General features: G+C 33.9%; 1 protein-coding gene across 5 annotated transcripts in view; it reads left to right on the top strand.

Annotated features, from left to right (window-relative positions):
- Positions 1–14494, top strand: part of LOC136037746 (talin-1-like) — a 206399-nt gene that overhangs the window by 153917 nt on the left and 37988 nt on the right. For all 5 annotated transcript variants that reach the window (XM_065720530.1, XM_065720532.1, XM_065720531.1 and 2 more), the window contains 5 exons: positions 1250–1734; positions 4240–4523; positions 6848–7065; positions 9636–9822; positions 11968–12209. In XM_065720530.1, coding sequence (XP_065576602.1) covers positions 1250–1734; positions 4240–4523; positions 6848–7065; positions 9636–9822; positions 11968–12209 — 1416 coding nt within the window. The remainder of the gene's footprint in view (positions 1–1249; positions 1735–4239; positions 4524–6847; positions 7066–9635; positions 9823–11967; positions 12210–14494) is intronic.

The raw sequence follows: 14494 nt of genomic DNA, 5'->3' as shown, positions 1-14494 counted from the left end.
ATGTGACGAGATTTCATACTTTTGTATCTAGTGCTTCAAGGTTGTAACGTCACATCGATATTGGCCGTGCAGTGACAAATTGTCTGAAAAAGACAATGACACTAAGGCTCAACTAACTTGTCAAAGTCTTCTCAATTTTTTTTCTTTTTGGAGTGCTAATATATGCCGAGCTTTCACACTTTCTCTGAACCATCTCTGAACCATCAGGATCTATACCAAAAGGCTCACCAAAGCTCACTTTGAGTATACTAAGTCACAGTTACGAATTTAACCCAATGAGAAGAGCAATTAAAAGATCTGTCCAACAACCCTATCGCATATTTTCGAGATTATTTTCTCCCGTGCTGGAAAATTTGGAATAAAACGAGTCAAAATAACTAAAAGCAAATGTTTAGACCAACATAGTTGTAAGATAAAAGTCTAAAAGTTTTATATACATCCGATCTCCTCCCAATCTTCCAGAAATTCTCTTGACGCTCTATTTCCTCCTTCCTGAGGATCAAACCAATATTTGAATATAGATTATATTTTAATTGTCTTTTGAAAAGAAAATTTATATATATATACATATATATATATATATATATATATATATATATATATATATATATATATATATATATATATATATATATATATATATATATATTTGTGTTATTTGTAAGTATGAAAATAACAGAAAACGAAAAGAAAAAAAAAAGAAAAAAAATTATGTTATTTTTTTTTCTTTTGATTATGTTTTATTTGTAAGCATGAAAATAACGGAGAACGAAAAGAAATAGAAAAAAAGACAAAAATAAATGAAGATAATTTTCAGCCTGGTAGTTAACAAAATAGAGTAGGTTTTTCGGCTAAGACCTCCATTAAGAAGTCTTCAGGGCTATAGGAAAAAAGATGTATATATACATTACCGTGAAAGACCGAAATTGGAGAATGTCGATTCACTGGTGAGTGTCAAAATTCCGACACACCAGTCAGCTTCGTCAGTTTTATACAAGGTTTGATCATGACAGGTTAGGTTTTTAATCAATTTCTGAGATTTGCAACAATTAATTTTAGCAAATCAATTTCTGAGATATGTGCGTGTTGGCCTCAGGTGGCTTAGTGCTGCAGTGAGTTGTTAGTAGTAGCTATAGTAGTAATATTGCAAAAGCTAAAAAGTGAAAAACAAAACATGAATTTTTGGTTCTTCGTTTTATCGTACTTCAAATGTAGCCAGTGTGGTCTCAAAACTTATTTATCTTTGTAGGTGCTTTCTGCTGCAACAATCATTGCAAAACATACAAGTTCTTTATGCAACACCTGTCGATTGGCCTCTGGTAAAACAAGCAACCCCGTCGCAAAACGACAGTTTGTTCGTTCAGCTACAGACGTGGCTAACGCTACTGCACAATTAGTAAAAGAAATCAAAACGCTTGATCAGGAATATTCCAGTGAGAACAAAAGTATTTGCGCAGAAGCAACACAGCCTTTAATTAATGCAGTCCAAGGCCTTGTGAATTTTGCCAGCTCTTCAGAGTATGCTTCTGTTCCAGCAAAAATCTCACCAAAAGCTAGAGAAGCTCAGGAGCCAATTACCTCAGCTGCTAAAGGAATTATTGACGGATCGTGTTCAATGATTTTGTCGGCAAAGTCATTGGCTCTAAATCCTAAAGACCCTCCCAATTGGCAGGCATTGGCCAATCACAGCAAATGTGTGTCTGACTCGATCAAAAAGCTTGTTTCTTCCATCAGGTATGTACAATGTTGCAAAATTACTGTTGGGTTGGCTCATCCTCAAATCATGGACTATTGAACTGTAATTTTTTTTTTTTTTTTTTTTTTTTTTTTTTTTTTTTTTTTTTTTTTTTATCATCGCTGTTGTGCTTAAAAAGTCGTATCTAACATTTCGACACGTGTCAGGTAATTGGCGCAAACCGTTTGTTAAGCTGTTTTCAAAGGGAGGATCAGTAGTGTAATGTAGATCAGGAGGATTGGAGGGTGATTAAACGTGCATTGCATTGCCCCCCCCCCTAGAATATGGCTCAGTATACGACTTTCTGGCAGTTATTTCAAAAGTTTTAAATGTCAGATATGACCTTTAGGTGCTCAGCAAAAGTAATTTGCGTTCTTATCTTCTGCATTGAAGAGTGTCCGGCATTTCTCCTTGTCTCCCCCTTTGTTTGTGCGCAATGATGAATTTTTCAATAGCTGGTCATACATGTGGTAGGAATGGTTAAGAAAACTCCAGTGCAAGTTTCTTTGTGACCACATCCGTTTGGGGCGCTGTGATGCCCTTTATGGAAGCAAACGTCCATCCATGATTGTTGTATTTAGGTGTAACAACGATGATATATTCGTCATGCAAAAAGGTACCAAAAAAAGGACAAAAAAATATGTACCGTGGACCTATCGAGTCTGTTTATACTTAAAATCCAAAATTCTCAAAAGTTTATTTCAGTTGTTTAAAATTATGAAGTCTTCAGATCAATGCTACATATTTGTCAGTATTGCCACGTTTGACCATAAGAATAAATGATCAAAATTAGTTAGTTAAATTTGGCAACGCTTTTCGTCTGTAAAAATTCAAACTTTAGCATCCTGCTGATTCCTTTAGACAACGGTAGCTTCATAGAAAAGTTGTACCCTCTTAAGCTCCTGTGAGTTTTTAACTTGGTCTTTCCTGAGTTTTCATCCTTGTTTCCTTTTTAACATTTTTTAACATTTTAACATTTTTCTTTCACATTTTTTTTTACATTTCCATTATAATTGCTAATCTGAGCGTGATTAACCGTGAAAGAGCAGAATATGGTTGATTCTAGTTCGGCATTGTGGAGTGACATGAGAGGTGTAGCACAAGTGGGAAATGGTAACGTTGACAATGAGGGGGGAGGGGGGTTAATGCCAGGTTTTTCTTCTCATTCAATTGGACTATCTTTCTTGGCTTTTTCTACAATTAGTCCACAAACTTGATGCCCACATTTTCATCCTTGTTTCTTTTTTTAACATTTCTTTTTAACATTTTTCTTTCACATTTTTTTACATTTCCATTTCAATTGGACTATCTGTCTTGGCTTTTTCTACAATTAGTCCACAAACTTGATGCCCACGTTTTCATCCTTGTTTCTTTTTTTAACATTTTAACATTTTTCTTTCACATTTTTTTTACATTTCCATTTCAATTGGACTATCTGTCTTGGCTTTTTCTACAATTAGTCCACAAACTTGCCCACGACTATTCCATTCTAATTCATTTCATAGAACTTATATTTTATATTTCATAAAAACAAAAGCAGCGCAGTCTAAGAAATTATTTATCACAAATATTTATAATATCTGGTTTTTATGTTTATGATGCTAGATATAAATTCCTCAGCTGGGTAATAGGACCCACACTGCTGGGCGAACGCAACAACCATATTAGTCAAGATATAAATTTAATTACAGTCCTTTTGTGACACTATTGAGCCGGGTCGCTCCTTACTACAGTTCGTTACCACGAACTGTTTGATTATCGGCAGTCGCTTCAAGACTTTTGAACAGTCTATTGTTCTTTGTTTCATTTTCATAAAAAAATGGGATTCAATTTAAATGTTGGATTCTGTTCCACCAATTAGGTTGGCTTTAAATCCCAAAGATCCTTCCATTATGCAGGCTTTGGCCAACCAGCGCAAATGTGTTTCTGATTCAGTCAAACTTGCAATTGTGTGCAATTTGGCAAGTTATATGAGGTCATCATATTCTACTTGTCAATATGAAATTATTTATGGTAGCCATGCTATGCTTTTAATGATATAATTGCTTTGTTTATTCATTTATTATTTATTAATGTCTATGTAATATTTATTTCTATCTGCGCTCCTATGTTTTTCATTTTCATTTTCTAATCAATAGAAATTTTTCTAAATTTTTTAACAGCTTTCTACAATTTTGAGGCATAACAGTTCAAAATAGGGATGAAACCTTTTAATTGACAGTGAACAGATATAATAATTTTAACTGCATATTTTGAACACATATACAGTGTTCATCATCAGCAGTAAAACTCAGTTTTCAGGTTGGATGAATCTATTGCTGGTCACTTCCCCTTTACTCAGAAAAATGTCCACAAATTATTTTTCTTTTCAAAAATATTTTTCTCCCAAGAAGGATGTTTATGCTTCTACCTTAGGCATAGATTGAACATCGTATTTACTTACACCAATTCTATATTTTAATGGTATTTTCAGTTTCCTGGTGATTATGAATGTCTTATTTTAGGGACAAAGCCCCAGGGCAGAAGGACTGTGACAACGCTGTCGAAAAACTGAACGGATGCATTAGGGACATAGACCAGGCATGTTTGTCAGTTACATCCCAAAATTTAGCACCTCGAACGGACCAGTCCGCCAAAACTTTTGCTGAACAAACAACAAATTGTGCTGTCGAAATATCGGACAGGATTGACGATGTAAGAAATTCAGCCAAATCTGAAGCTGAAAGACTTGGCCATTCTGTCAACCAAATGGCTTCTTACTTTCAGCCGCTTGTAAATAATTGCATTGGTAAGTTTTCAGTTTTCAGTTTTCATTTTTTGGTCGCAAACAGGAGATTGATTAAAATGCCACTAATAACAGCACAAGAAAAAAGCAGAACATTGAAAGAAAAATATACCTCGAATAACTTTTAAAGATACAGCAAAAAGGATATATTACATAGACACAGTTATTATCACTCAAATCTCAAGATGGAATTTCAACGGTACGTCGAAGAACATGACTCAGTACCGATCTACCGTCTGTTTTTCCAATTTGAACACAAACAAAACAGGGCGATCGACGCGGTAATTGTCCTGTGTTCGGTAGATGAAAGGCCTAGTAGAAATCTCAGGTAGTTGCACAGACTTAAACGACTAAGAAGCTTGTCTGCCTCAAAGAGTATAGGTAACTTATAAGAATAGAAACTGGCGCTAGTGTCGACAAAAAAACTATCACCACCATCTAACGTTCAGCGTTTCTTTGCGTTTCATTGTAATAGTAAGAATAATTAATTTAATTATTGTAATTTGTAAAGCTTGGGACGTAATAATTGTCTGATCTCAGTTCCCGACTGGAAAACGATTGTGAATCTTGAAAAAATGTCAAGAGACGCCAAGCGTTAGATTGTGCCCCCCCCCCCCGAAAAAAATTCCTGCGTACGTGCCCGATAGAAATTATGCTACATTTTATAACAGCTTTCTACAATTTCAGGGCTTAATGTTTTTTTTTCAGAATGTTTGACAGTATTGACATTTAATGCTATGCTTTTAGTAATATTATTTATTATTCATTTCTTTATATTTTCATTTATTTCTTTGAATAACATTTATTTTCTACTCCCTAAAGAAATTATGCAAGACTTTCTAACAGCTTAAGCTACGATTTAGATGTTTAAAATACTTTTTTTTTATTGTTGTATTCTAGTTGGTTTTTTACAATTTCTTTTGAATTTCAGTCTGATCTCAGTTCCCGACTGGAAAACGATTGTGAATCTTGAAAAAATATTAAGAGACGCCAAGCGTTAGATGGTGCTGATGGTTTTTTTTTCGTCATTTCCACTCTTATAAGTTGCCCATACTCTTTAGTCTGTATTTGTAATTCAAAGCCATGCTGGAGAATTGTAGTAAACATTTGGGAATGCAACTGCTGAGAACAAACGAGCTTAAATATGTTACTCACAAAATTAAAGATAAATTAATAAAATTTAGATTCGGAAAAAAAAAATTAAGAAGAACTTGATATTACTGGAGGGCCACTGAAAAATGTCAATTGCTTACTGAATAAAAACAGTAACAAAATGCATGTAAACAAGCTTTGATGCGTTTTTTGAATTTTTCTTTATAATATAATATTGGAAAAACATACAAAGAAAAAAAAAATACCCTAGTATTCTCTTTACTTATTTTTCCTCATTTTTTCTTTTTTCTATTTAAAATTCCACTTCTCTATTGTTTTTTTCTTTACATTTTTAAAAATAAATAAAACATTTGAAAAATCCATTTTTGATTTTTTCTAAATTGTGTGAATCAGGGACGCCAGGGCCCATATTTTTACCCTCCTCCTCCCTAGATTAAAAAAAATCTTTTATTTACCTTCGTTTTAAAAACCTAAAAAAATCCTTACCATCACCTGCCCCTCCCCTTTATTTTTGTTAATTGTCGCCCGGGTCTGGATAGGCTTTCTTCCTTTCCTAAGAAGAAGTGAAGCATTTTCAATTGTGGTAGTTTTATTAAATAGAATAAAAAGAAAAAGTCCTACAATTTAACTTCAATCATTTTAATTGATGGAGGGAAACATAATTTTTGCTTTATTCAGAGTTATATCATTTCTAAGTGACTATTTCACAGAATTAAGCCCTCGAATGTTTACAGCAGTGTCTTAAAAAGAGCAGTTACTGTGAATGAAAAGCCATTTTTCACTTATTTTTATTTTTGTCAAGATTGCCAATTATAGGAGGGGGGTTAGATCTTGAAATATACTATTTTGTATTTCATTAAAAAGTCCCCCTCCCCCCTCCTATCCCGTATCTAAACTCGAATTTGAAATTGGTTCCATAAGGTTAATATTCATGTTTCGTCATTCATGCATTAGATGTGTGACGTATTCAGGAACGGTTTCAGGTGCAGATTCCACTGAAATATCATCATTCCCCCTAATGATTTTTACAATTTTTTGGTAATTTATTGTAATTTTCGTATAATTTAGCTGTTTAAATAGCTTTTGGCCCCCTCGTCTATGTGCACCCCCTTCTAAAATAAGTTCGTCTGCACATGTCTGAACAAGAGTGTGACACAAATTTTGCCATTTGCTGCACATTTTTTCTTTAACGCATACAATACTTCCTTTTACAGGCTCAGCATCGTACCTCCTTAATACTAAGCAGCAGACAGTGTTGCTTGATCAGACGAAAACTGTTGCAGAATGTGCCATACAGTTGGTTTTATGTGCGAAAGACTCTGGTGGCAATCCGAAAGCAGTACAACTGCACGGCGATGTTGATGAAAGTGCTGATCAAATGAAAGACGCATTAAATGATCTAACGAAAACAATCGAGAATGTTGCAACTCAGGTTGGTCAATTTTTATTATTATAGACCCTCATCTTAGGGATTGACTACAGGGACCTGCAGTCAGTTATATTTAAGGAGAAAGGACCATTTGAAACAAATTCCCAAAAAACAGGTGATGCAAAGAGCTCCTTGGTTCAGTCCCCCCCTCACCCTCTAAAAGAACAAAACATAGCCCAGTTCTACATTGCTATTGTGTTTTTACAATATAGCTACTCTTTTCTTCTCTTCTGTTTTACCGGTGAAGACTAATCAAGTTGTCAAAAGAAAGGAGAAATATAAAACGTAGTGGCAACCTATAAATTGGGCTATATTTTGGGCATATATATATATATATATATATATATATATATATATATATATATATATATATATATATATATATATATATATATATATATATATATATATATATATATATATATATATATATATATATATATATATATATATATATATATATATATATATATATATATATATATATATATATATATATATATATATATATATATATATATATATATATATATATATATATATATATATATATATATATATATATATATATATATATATATATATATATATATATATATATATATATATATATATATATATATATATATATATATATATATATATATATATATATATATATATATATATATATATATATATATATATATATATATATATATATATATATAACACCTATGTATAACACCTTTGGGAATTAGATAAGCAAGTATTTGTGGCTGTTTTAAAGTAGTTTTTATAATTTTTTAGATTTCCCTTCAAATGGTCTCATCTCCTTAAATATTTCCGTGCAATGAATCAGGCGGTGCAGCGAAGCAGACGGCAGCTTTTCAAATAATAAATTATTACTGTTTCGTCTACTAGCTGCTCTAAATTTACCGACTTTGAAGTAGGTGAAAATCTTGGGATGAATTTAATTACAAATTCTTAGCCTTTTGCTAGATCTTTGTCCACTGGTCCCATTGGCAGAGAAAGCGGAAACTTCATAGAAAGTAAGATTAGTCAGAATTAAGAATAAACATTTTCTAGCGCCTTTAGACCACCTCATACAACTGTCTTGAGTAACACTTCAATTTTGTCTTGTTTGTTTCTTTTTTTATTCCTCTTTGCCGACAATTCTAGCATATTTTGAGAAAGTGGTATAGGTATAGTCTCTGCAGTTTTTATGGAAAGTCTGGACCACAGACAAAAAGTATTTTATACAGATGTCTAACTAACCTAACCTGATATGAAAAAAAAAAATTTGGGAATAAGATGTGCCCTGATGATGATGCTGCATGCTGGAAGACAGTGTTGCCATGTTTCTTAACCAACCAATCTATTCAAACGGCCAATTCAAGTTCATTAAACAGTATTTATTAAATGATCTTAGGATTGAAACTGATAAATAGTCTCATGATACTCATTCTATAAGCTAGTTTAAATTTTTATCGAATTTTATTTAGAAAGATCAAACGTTCTGAATAAGTTTGCCTTTAAAAGGAAGAAACCGTGAAACATTTCTGGAAGAAGCTAATGATAGGTAAGAAAAAGCACCAAACACTATTGCCTACCAAAAAATTGCTCTGGTGGACATCGGTATTACATACATTTTTTTTCTATGCTTGATGAACCTTCGATTTGATCAGCCAGAACAATTAGTCATAAAGTGTATCAAATTGGTGCAGTCTGAGCCTCAGACTGAATAGGACCTTAGACAGCACTAGGAAAAGGTCGGGACCTCAGGCGGGATTGGTAAATATTTTGGTAAAATTTGGTAAATTTTGGTATATTTTGGTAAATATATTGGTAAATATTTGGTAAATATTGGTAAATATACCAATCCCTCAGGCGGGATTGGTATAATTGGAAAATATAATTGGTAATTGGTAAATGCAACACCATGTTCTGAAACGAGGCTCAGTGCGTCATTTCTAAAGATGTTCACTGTCTTACTTGCCTCATTCTCATGTCACTACCTAGGATATTCTATACCTAGGGTCTCACTTGCTTTATCTATGCTCCCTGCTCTTAGTGCTCACCTCACTATGGTCAGTGAGTTTTGTGAAAGTATGTTTTCTACCTAGGGTAAAAAAAAGAAGATTGCAGTTAGTTTAGTCAGTTCAAGAAGCTTAAACGCTACCTTACATAATTTTACGCACATTTCGGGACTGTAAAGATTGTGCACGCACAGATTGAACGTTTTTGGCTGTTCTGTAGTTATTGTGTTGGTTTTTGGCTATTATTATTTCATTATAATGAGTAGGGCTAAATTTTTGAGGTTATGCACAATACCCAATAAGTGTATCCGATTATTATAAAGCACGCCTAATCTATTTCATACCACAGAATGGGGGCTCACAGAAGCTTTAGAATATGCTCTGTTCCTCTGTTCTATGTAATCAGATGGGGTTGTAGTAAGCATTGAAGTTGTATTTCAGTTTAATTGATATGATAACGACTGTGATTGAGAAAGCCGATTTTATTTCAATTAATTTTTTATTTACTTGATTGTTTTTTTTAGTTTTATATATTTTGAGTTTATTTCATTCCAGGCTGGAGTTGTATCAGGTTTAATCGATACGATAACGAGTGCGATTGCGAAGGCCGAGTCTGCGGATTTACCCGATGCATCGATGAGCTATGTTGACTACCAAACTAGGATGGTATCCACTGTCAAGGAGATCGCAAGAATTGCCCAGGAAATATCAACCAAGAATGGAGAAAACGCGTCCTCTTTGGGTATTTAATCTCTTTTTTTTCGGGAATGAACGTGAACTATTATTGGATGCTCTGCTTTGGGATAGTTCCTACTTTTTTCGAGAATCGGAAAAAATGCCCCCCCCCCTTCCCGAGGCAAAATTTTAATTGTCTCTGGATAATTTATGGGCAATCTCTTTTTTTCTGGAATGAAAATGAAATGTTATTGGGTACTCCGTCTTCGGATCGTTCCTAGTTAGGTTAAACCATAAAACATACAATTTTTTCGAGAGTGGAAAAAACTGCCCCCCTCCCCGAGACAAAATTTGAATTCTCTCTGGATAATTTATGGACAGAGGAAACACCTCAAAAATCATGTTTGCATTTGCTAAAAGCGTGTTAAATGTGATTTAAAATTTATTGTCTGACAATGGATTGCAATATTGTAATGACGTGCTGTATTACTGTTTGCAATATGGTCTCCTCTCAGGGCAGTATTAATGTATTTCAATTATATATGTGATTTGGGTAGATGAAAATAAGCAACCTCCGAAACCTAGCCTACAGGAATTCAACAGGGTTGCCAAGTCTTGTTAAGAATAAAAACGAATTAATAAAATTTCTTTACGATTAAAGTGGTTAGTATTAAAATTCGGTCTAATCAAAATTTAGTAGTAAAGTAGAATAGGTCCTTAAAAGTAACTTTTGATGCTGAAGTTAAGTGGCGATATAAAAGGATGTCGGAGTTAAGTGTCGGTATAGATCGGCATTTTAAAGCCAAGTGTCTGTATCGAAGAATGTCAAAACTAAAATATCGAAGCGTCTATATTGAAGAATGTAGGTATCGAAAGATGTCGAAACTAATTTTATGTATCAAAGAAAGTCGAAACTAAGCACCCAAAATTGAATCACTTTCTTTCGGTCATAACGAGCCAAATGACAAAGTATAAAAATCACGGTATATATTTTTGGAAAAAAGTGTTTTTATTTATCCCCTGGATTTTATTTCTCATCCACAAAGATCGATTCAAATTTCATGTTCTTCCTTTAAAGTCTTAGGTCAATTTTCTCTCGTCAAAACAATTTGTCATCATGCTCGTTTTAAAATAAAGTAACCAATTTACTATGAAAAGTCTTATATTTTTACGATAGAAGGTTAAACAAAACAGAGCTGAGAATACATCGTTCTTTTTTATATAACAATTAGGATATTTTGGTATTTGTCTTGTTAATGTTGAAATTTGCTGGTCAGTAAATGGATCAGCTTCATTTTGCTCCTTGGAAATGAGATAAGACAAACTTACCATGGAGTTGAACACAAACCTACCTTGAACTTGGACACAAACTTAGAATGAGCTTGGACACAAACTTACCATGCACTTTAAAACAAACTTACCATGAACTTAGAAAAAGACTTACCATGATCTTGGATACAATCTTACTATGTAATCGAGTGAAATAAATTACTCACATTCTAATTTTCAACAACAGATTGTTTCTGTTGACCATGGCAGCTTTCAAACTAGATGTCAGGTAGTTACTACTATTATAGATTCAGCACAAAGCCGCCTGAGGCCAACACTGCCGCCCATTCTCATCATCCTCCTCAAATATTCTTCTTATGCCCATTCTCATCCTCCCCCTCAAATATTCTTCCTATGCCCGTTCTCATCCTCCTCCTCAAATATTCTTCTTATGTCTAATTATCCTCCTCCTCCTCAAACATTCTACTTATACCCATTCTCATCCTCACCCTTCTCAAATATTCTTCTTAAATCCATTCTCATCCTCCTCCTCAAATATTCTTCTTATGCCCATTCTCATTTTCCTCCCCCTCAAATATTCTTCTTATGCCCATTCTCATCCTCCTCCTCCTCGAATATTCTTCTTATGCTCATTCTCATCTTCCTCCTCCTCATAGGAAATATTCTTCTTATTGTAATATGACATGACTAACTATAATAATGATATTGCTAATATAACAATATAGCATATAACAATAACAATAATGATCAATAATTTTTGATATAATTTTTTAAATAATGATATTATGATAAAAAATGTAAATAGCAATATAACAACAATATGTATATATGTGTACTTGTAATTTGTATAAATATTTATTGTATATATATGATGTCATATATATGACTTATTATAGGTTTTATTACACATCCTTTTTTATAGGTCCACTATGTTCAAATTTGTCTCGTCATTATGTGCAGTTGGCTGTGGATTGCCGAGGTGCTTGTTCATCTTCTTCCACTCCTGATGTCATCCCAATCCTTCGTTCAGCAGTGCAAGAGTTAGGCCGAGCCTCTATTTCTGCTATTAAATCAGCAAGTAGTGTTCAAGCGTTGCCAAATGATACGTTCGCACAAAAAGATCTCGCCGAAAGTGCTAAAAATGTGGGAGATAAAGTTTCACAGGTATGTCTAGCAACGCTGTCTAGCTTACAAATTCTGCATTGAGTCACATGGAATTGAGCTCCGGGTTGAGGGGCTGGTGGTGCCGGCAGTCGAATTGGATCAACTTTTCTTATATTTAATGTGGTTAACAGTGAGACGAATGAGCGCTGTTGCCGTTGTTGTACTTTTGGAGTTTTCCCGAATTTCTCGAATGAAAATCGGAAGTATGCCTGAACGTCTGTAGATACATGAAAGTTACCGTAAAATACAAGTCATTATTTATTCGCGTTAATTTTCTAATGATTTTGGAGGACCCATTTTTCTGTTGGAAAATTGGGCAAGCCCGTGAAAATTGAGGGCTTGGGAAAAGTGTGTCTATAGGGTACCTTTTTCTTACAGAAAGTTTTGCAGTGGATCTGCAATTGATAAGAAGAATCAATTATCATTAAATACGTGTAATCAATTCTTTTGATTACATTACAGAACTTGACTTGTATTTAATGTGGTTAATATTAGGATGTATGAGCAGTGTTTGTCATTATAATACTTTTGCAGTTTTCTCAAATGAAAATTGCCCAAAAATCCACTGAAGTCTACCCGAACGTCACTAAATACGCGAAGTAGAAATCGTTAATTGTTTTGTTAGCATTAATTGTTTGAGGGTTTTGGAGAGAACCCAATTGTCGTCAGGAGAGTTCGGGGAAACCGTGGATAATTCAGGGATAATGTAAGAGCAGTCTGTAGAATAACTTGTTCTTTCAGAAAATTATACATTTGATCTGTGATTAATAGGAAGAATGGATTTTTATGCCACTTTGTATTTACCAAGTGACATATAGCGATCGAGATTTCTGTCTGTTTGTTGGTCCCGGATTTACCTTTGTATGACCGGATTCGCTCTCTCTGGGGGAGTTCGGGGGATTTCTAGTACTTTGGCGAGTTCGAGATAAGTACAAGTTCTAGATACGTGATTCACATAAGCGGACCGGATCCGATCTCTTTGGGGGAGTTGGAGGGATTTCTAGTACTTTGGCGAGTTCGGTGATTCTTGACGTGCTAGGACGATGAAATCGATAATTCTAGTACCGAGTATAATTCTAGGTTCCGACCTCATCACAAGTGCCATTGGAGCTCTTGGCTTTTGTTATTTTTCTTCTTCTTCATATCCATTCAAAGTGTTTCCTTCCTTGTTCACTACGACTTTGTTTCGCAGACACACTAAAGGCCATGCTGTGTCCCGCGCTCGCGATACCTCTTACATTAGATACGTGTAATCAAGTCTCTCAGTAGAATCAAGAAGCCTAGAAATTTCGAGTCGACATGAACTGGTATAGTCTTTTAGCAAATTTGTTCCTTTTCGGGCTGAAAAGTTTGCCAAGAATGTCAATAAAGACCTCAGCAGAATCCTCTTTGATTTCTGGAAAAATTTACTAGCCTAAGACCCTTTACGACTGACTGCAACATCTAAGCAGATTGCAAAAGCTGCTACTGTAAGAGTTAGTTAACAGTAGGATCTATGAGCAAGTATCATTGACCAGTGCTGCCATTATCTCACTTTCGGAGTTTTCCCGAATTTTCGGGACAGAAAATTGGTTTTACCGAAATCTGCCTGAAAATTAACGTCTGTAACACACGACAGTTAACTTCAAATACAAATCGTTACTTTTTTGGTATTAATTTTTGGATGATTTTGGAGAATCCAATTTTATGTGGAGAAATAGGGAAAATCCCGAAAAATTCAGGGATAGTACTGTGCTATGCAGTACTGACATAGCAATACTGACTGCAAAATCAAAGAAACTACGAGCGTTGCTACTTTCATTCCTTAGAACAATCAAAGGAACTCAGTTGAATAATGAAATGAATTATCAAGAATTCAGAAATGAAATGAAACGACTGAACCCAAAACGAAAAAATGGGGATTTCATTTTATGTATATGCATTTTTATTAGCAGCAGGAAAATAAATTCTTTGAATTGTTTGGTCTGAATTACGTTGGTTAATTAATAATTTTTTATCACCAGCTAATGATTTTATTTTTTTATCAATGAGTATAGGAAATTCATAGGAAAAGAACATCAATCGCCCTATATTGAAAATTACTGGTTCATTTTGTTCCAATTAAGACCTGAACTTTCTACCCAGAGTGTATGGATTTGCCCTGTCATAAAAAACATAATAATAATAATAAATTCAGACTGAGACTAAAAAAAGCAAAATGGTATGTTCAATATTTTGGCTGTAAAGACAACATGTGAAAAAAAATGAATCTTAAATAAGAATGTTTACGTGATCCTTGTCATCCC

Source organism: Artemia franciscana, chromosome 17 (genome assembly GCF_032884065.1).
Source record: "Artemia franciscana chromosome 17, ASM3288406v1, whole genome shotgun sequence".
NCBI classification, from domain to species: domain Eukaryota; kingdom Metazoa; phylum Arthropoda; class Branchiopoda; order Anostraca; family Artemiidae; genus Artemia; species Artemia franciscana.
Note: the sequence above shows the minus strand (reverse complement) of the source record. Positions and strands in the feature narration are given on the sequence as shown.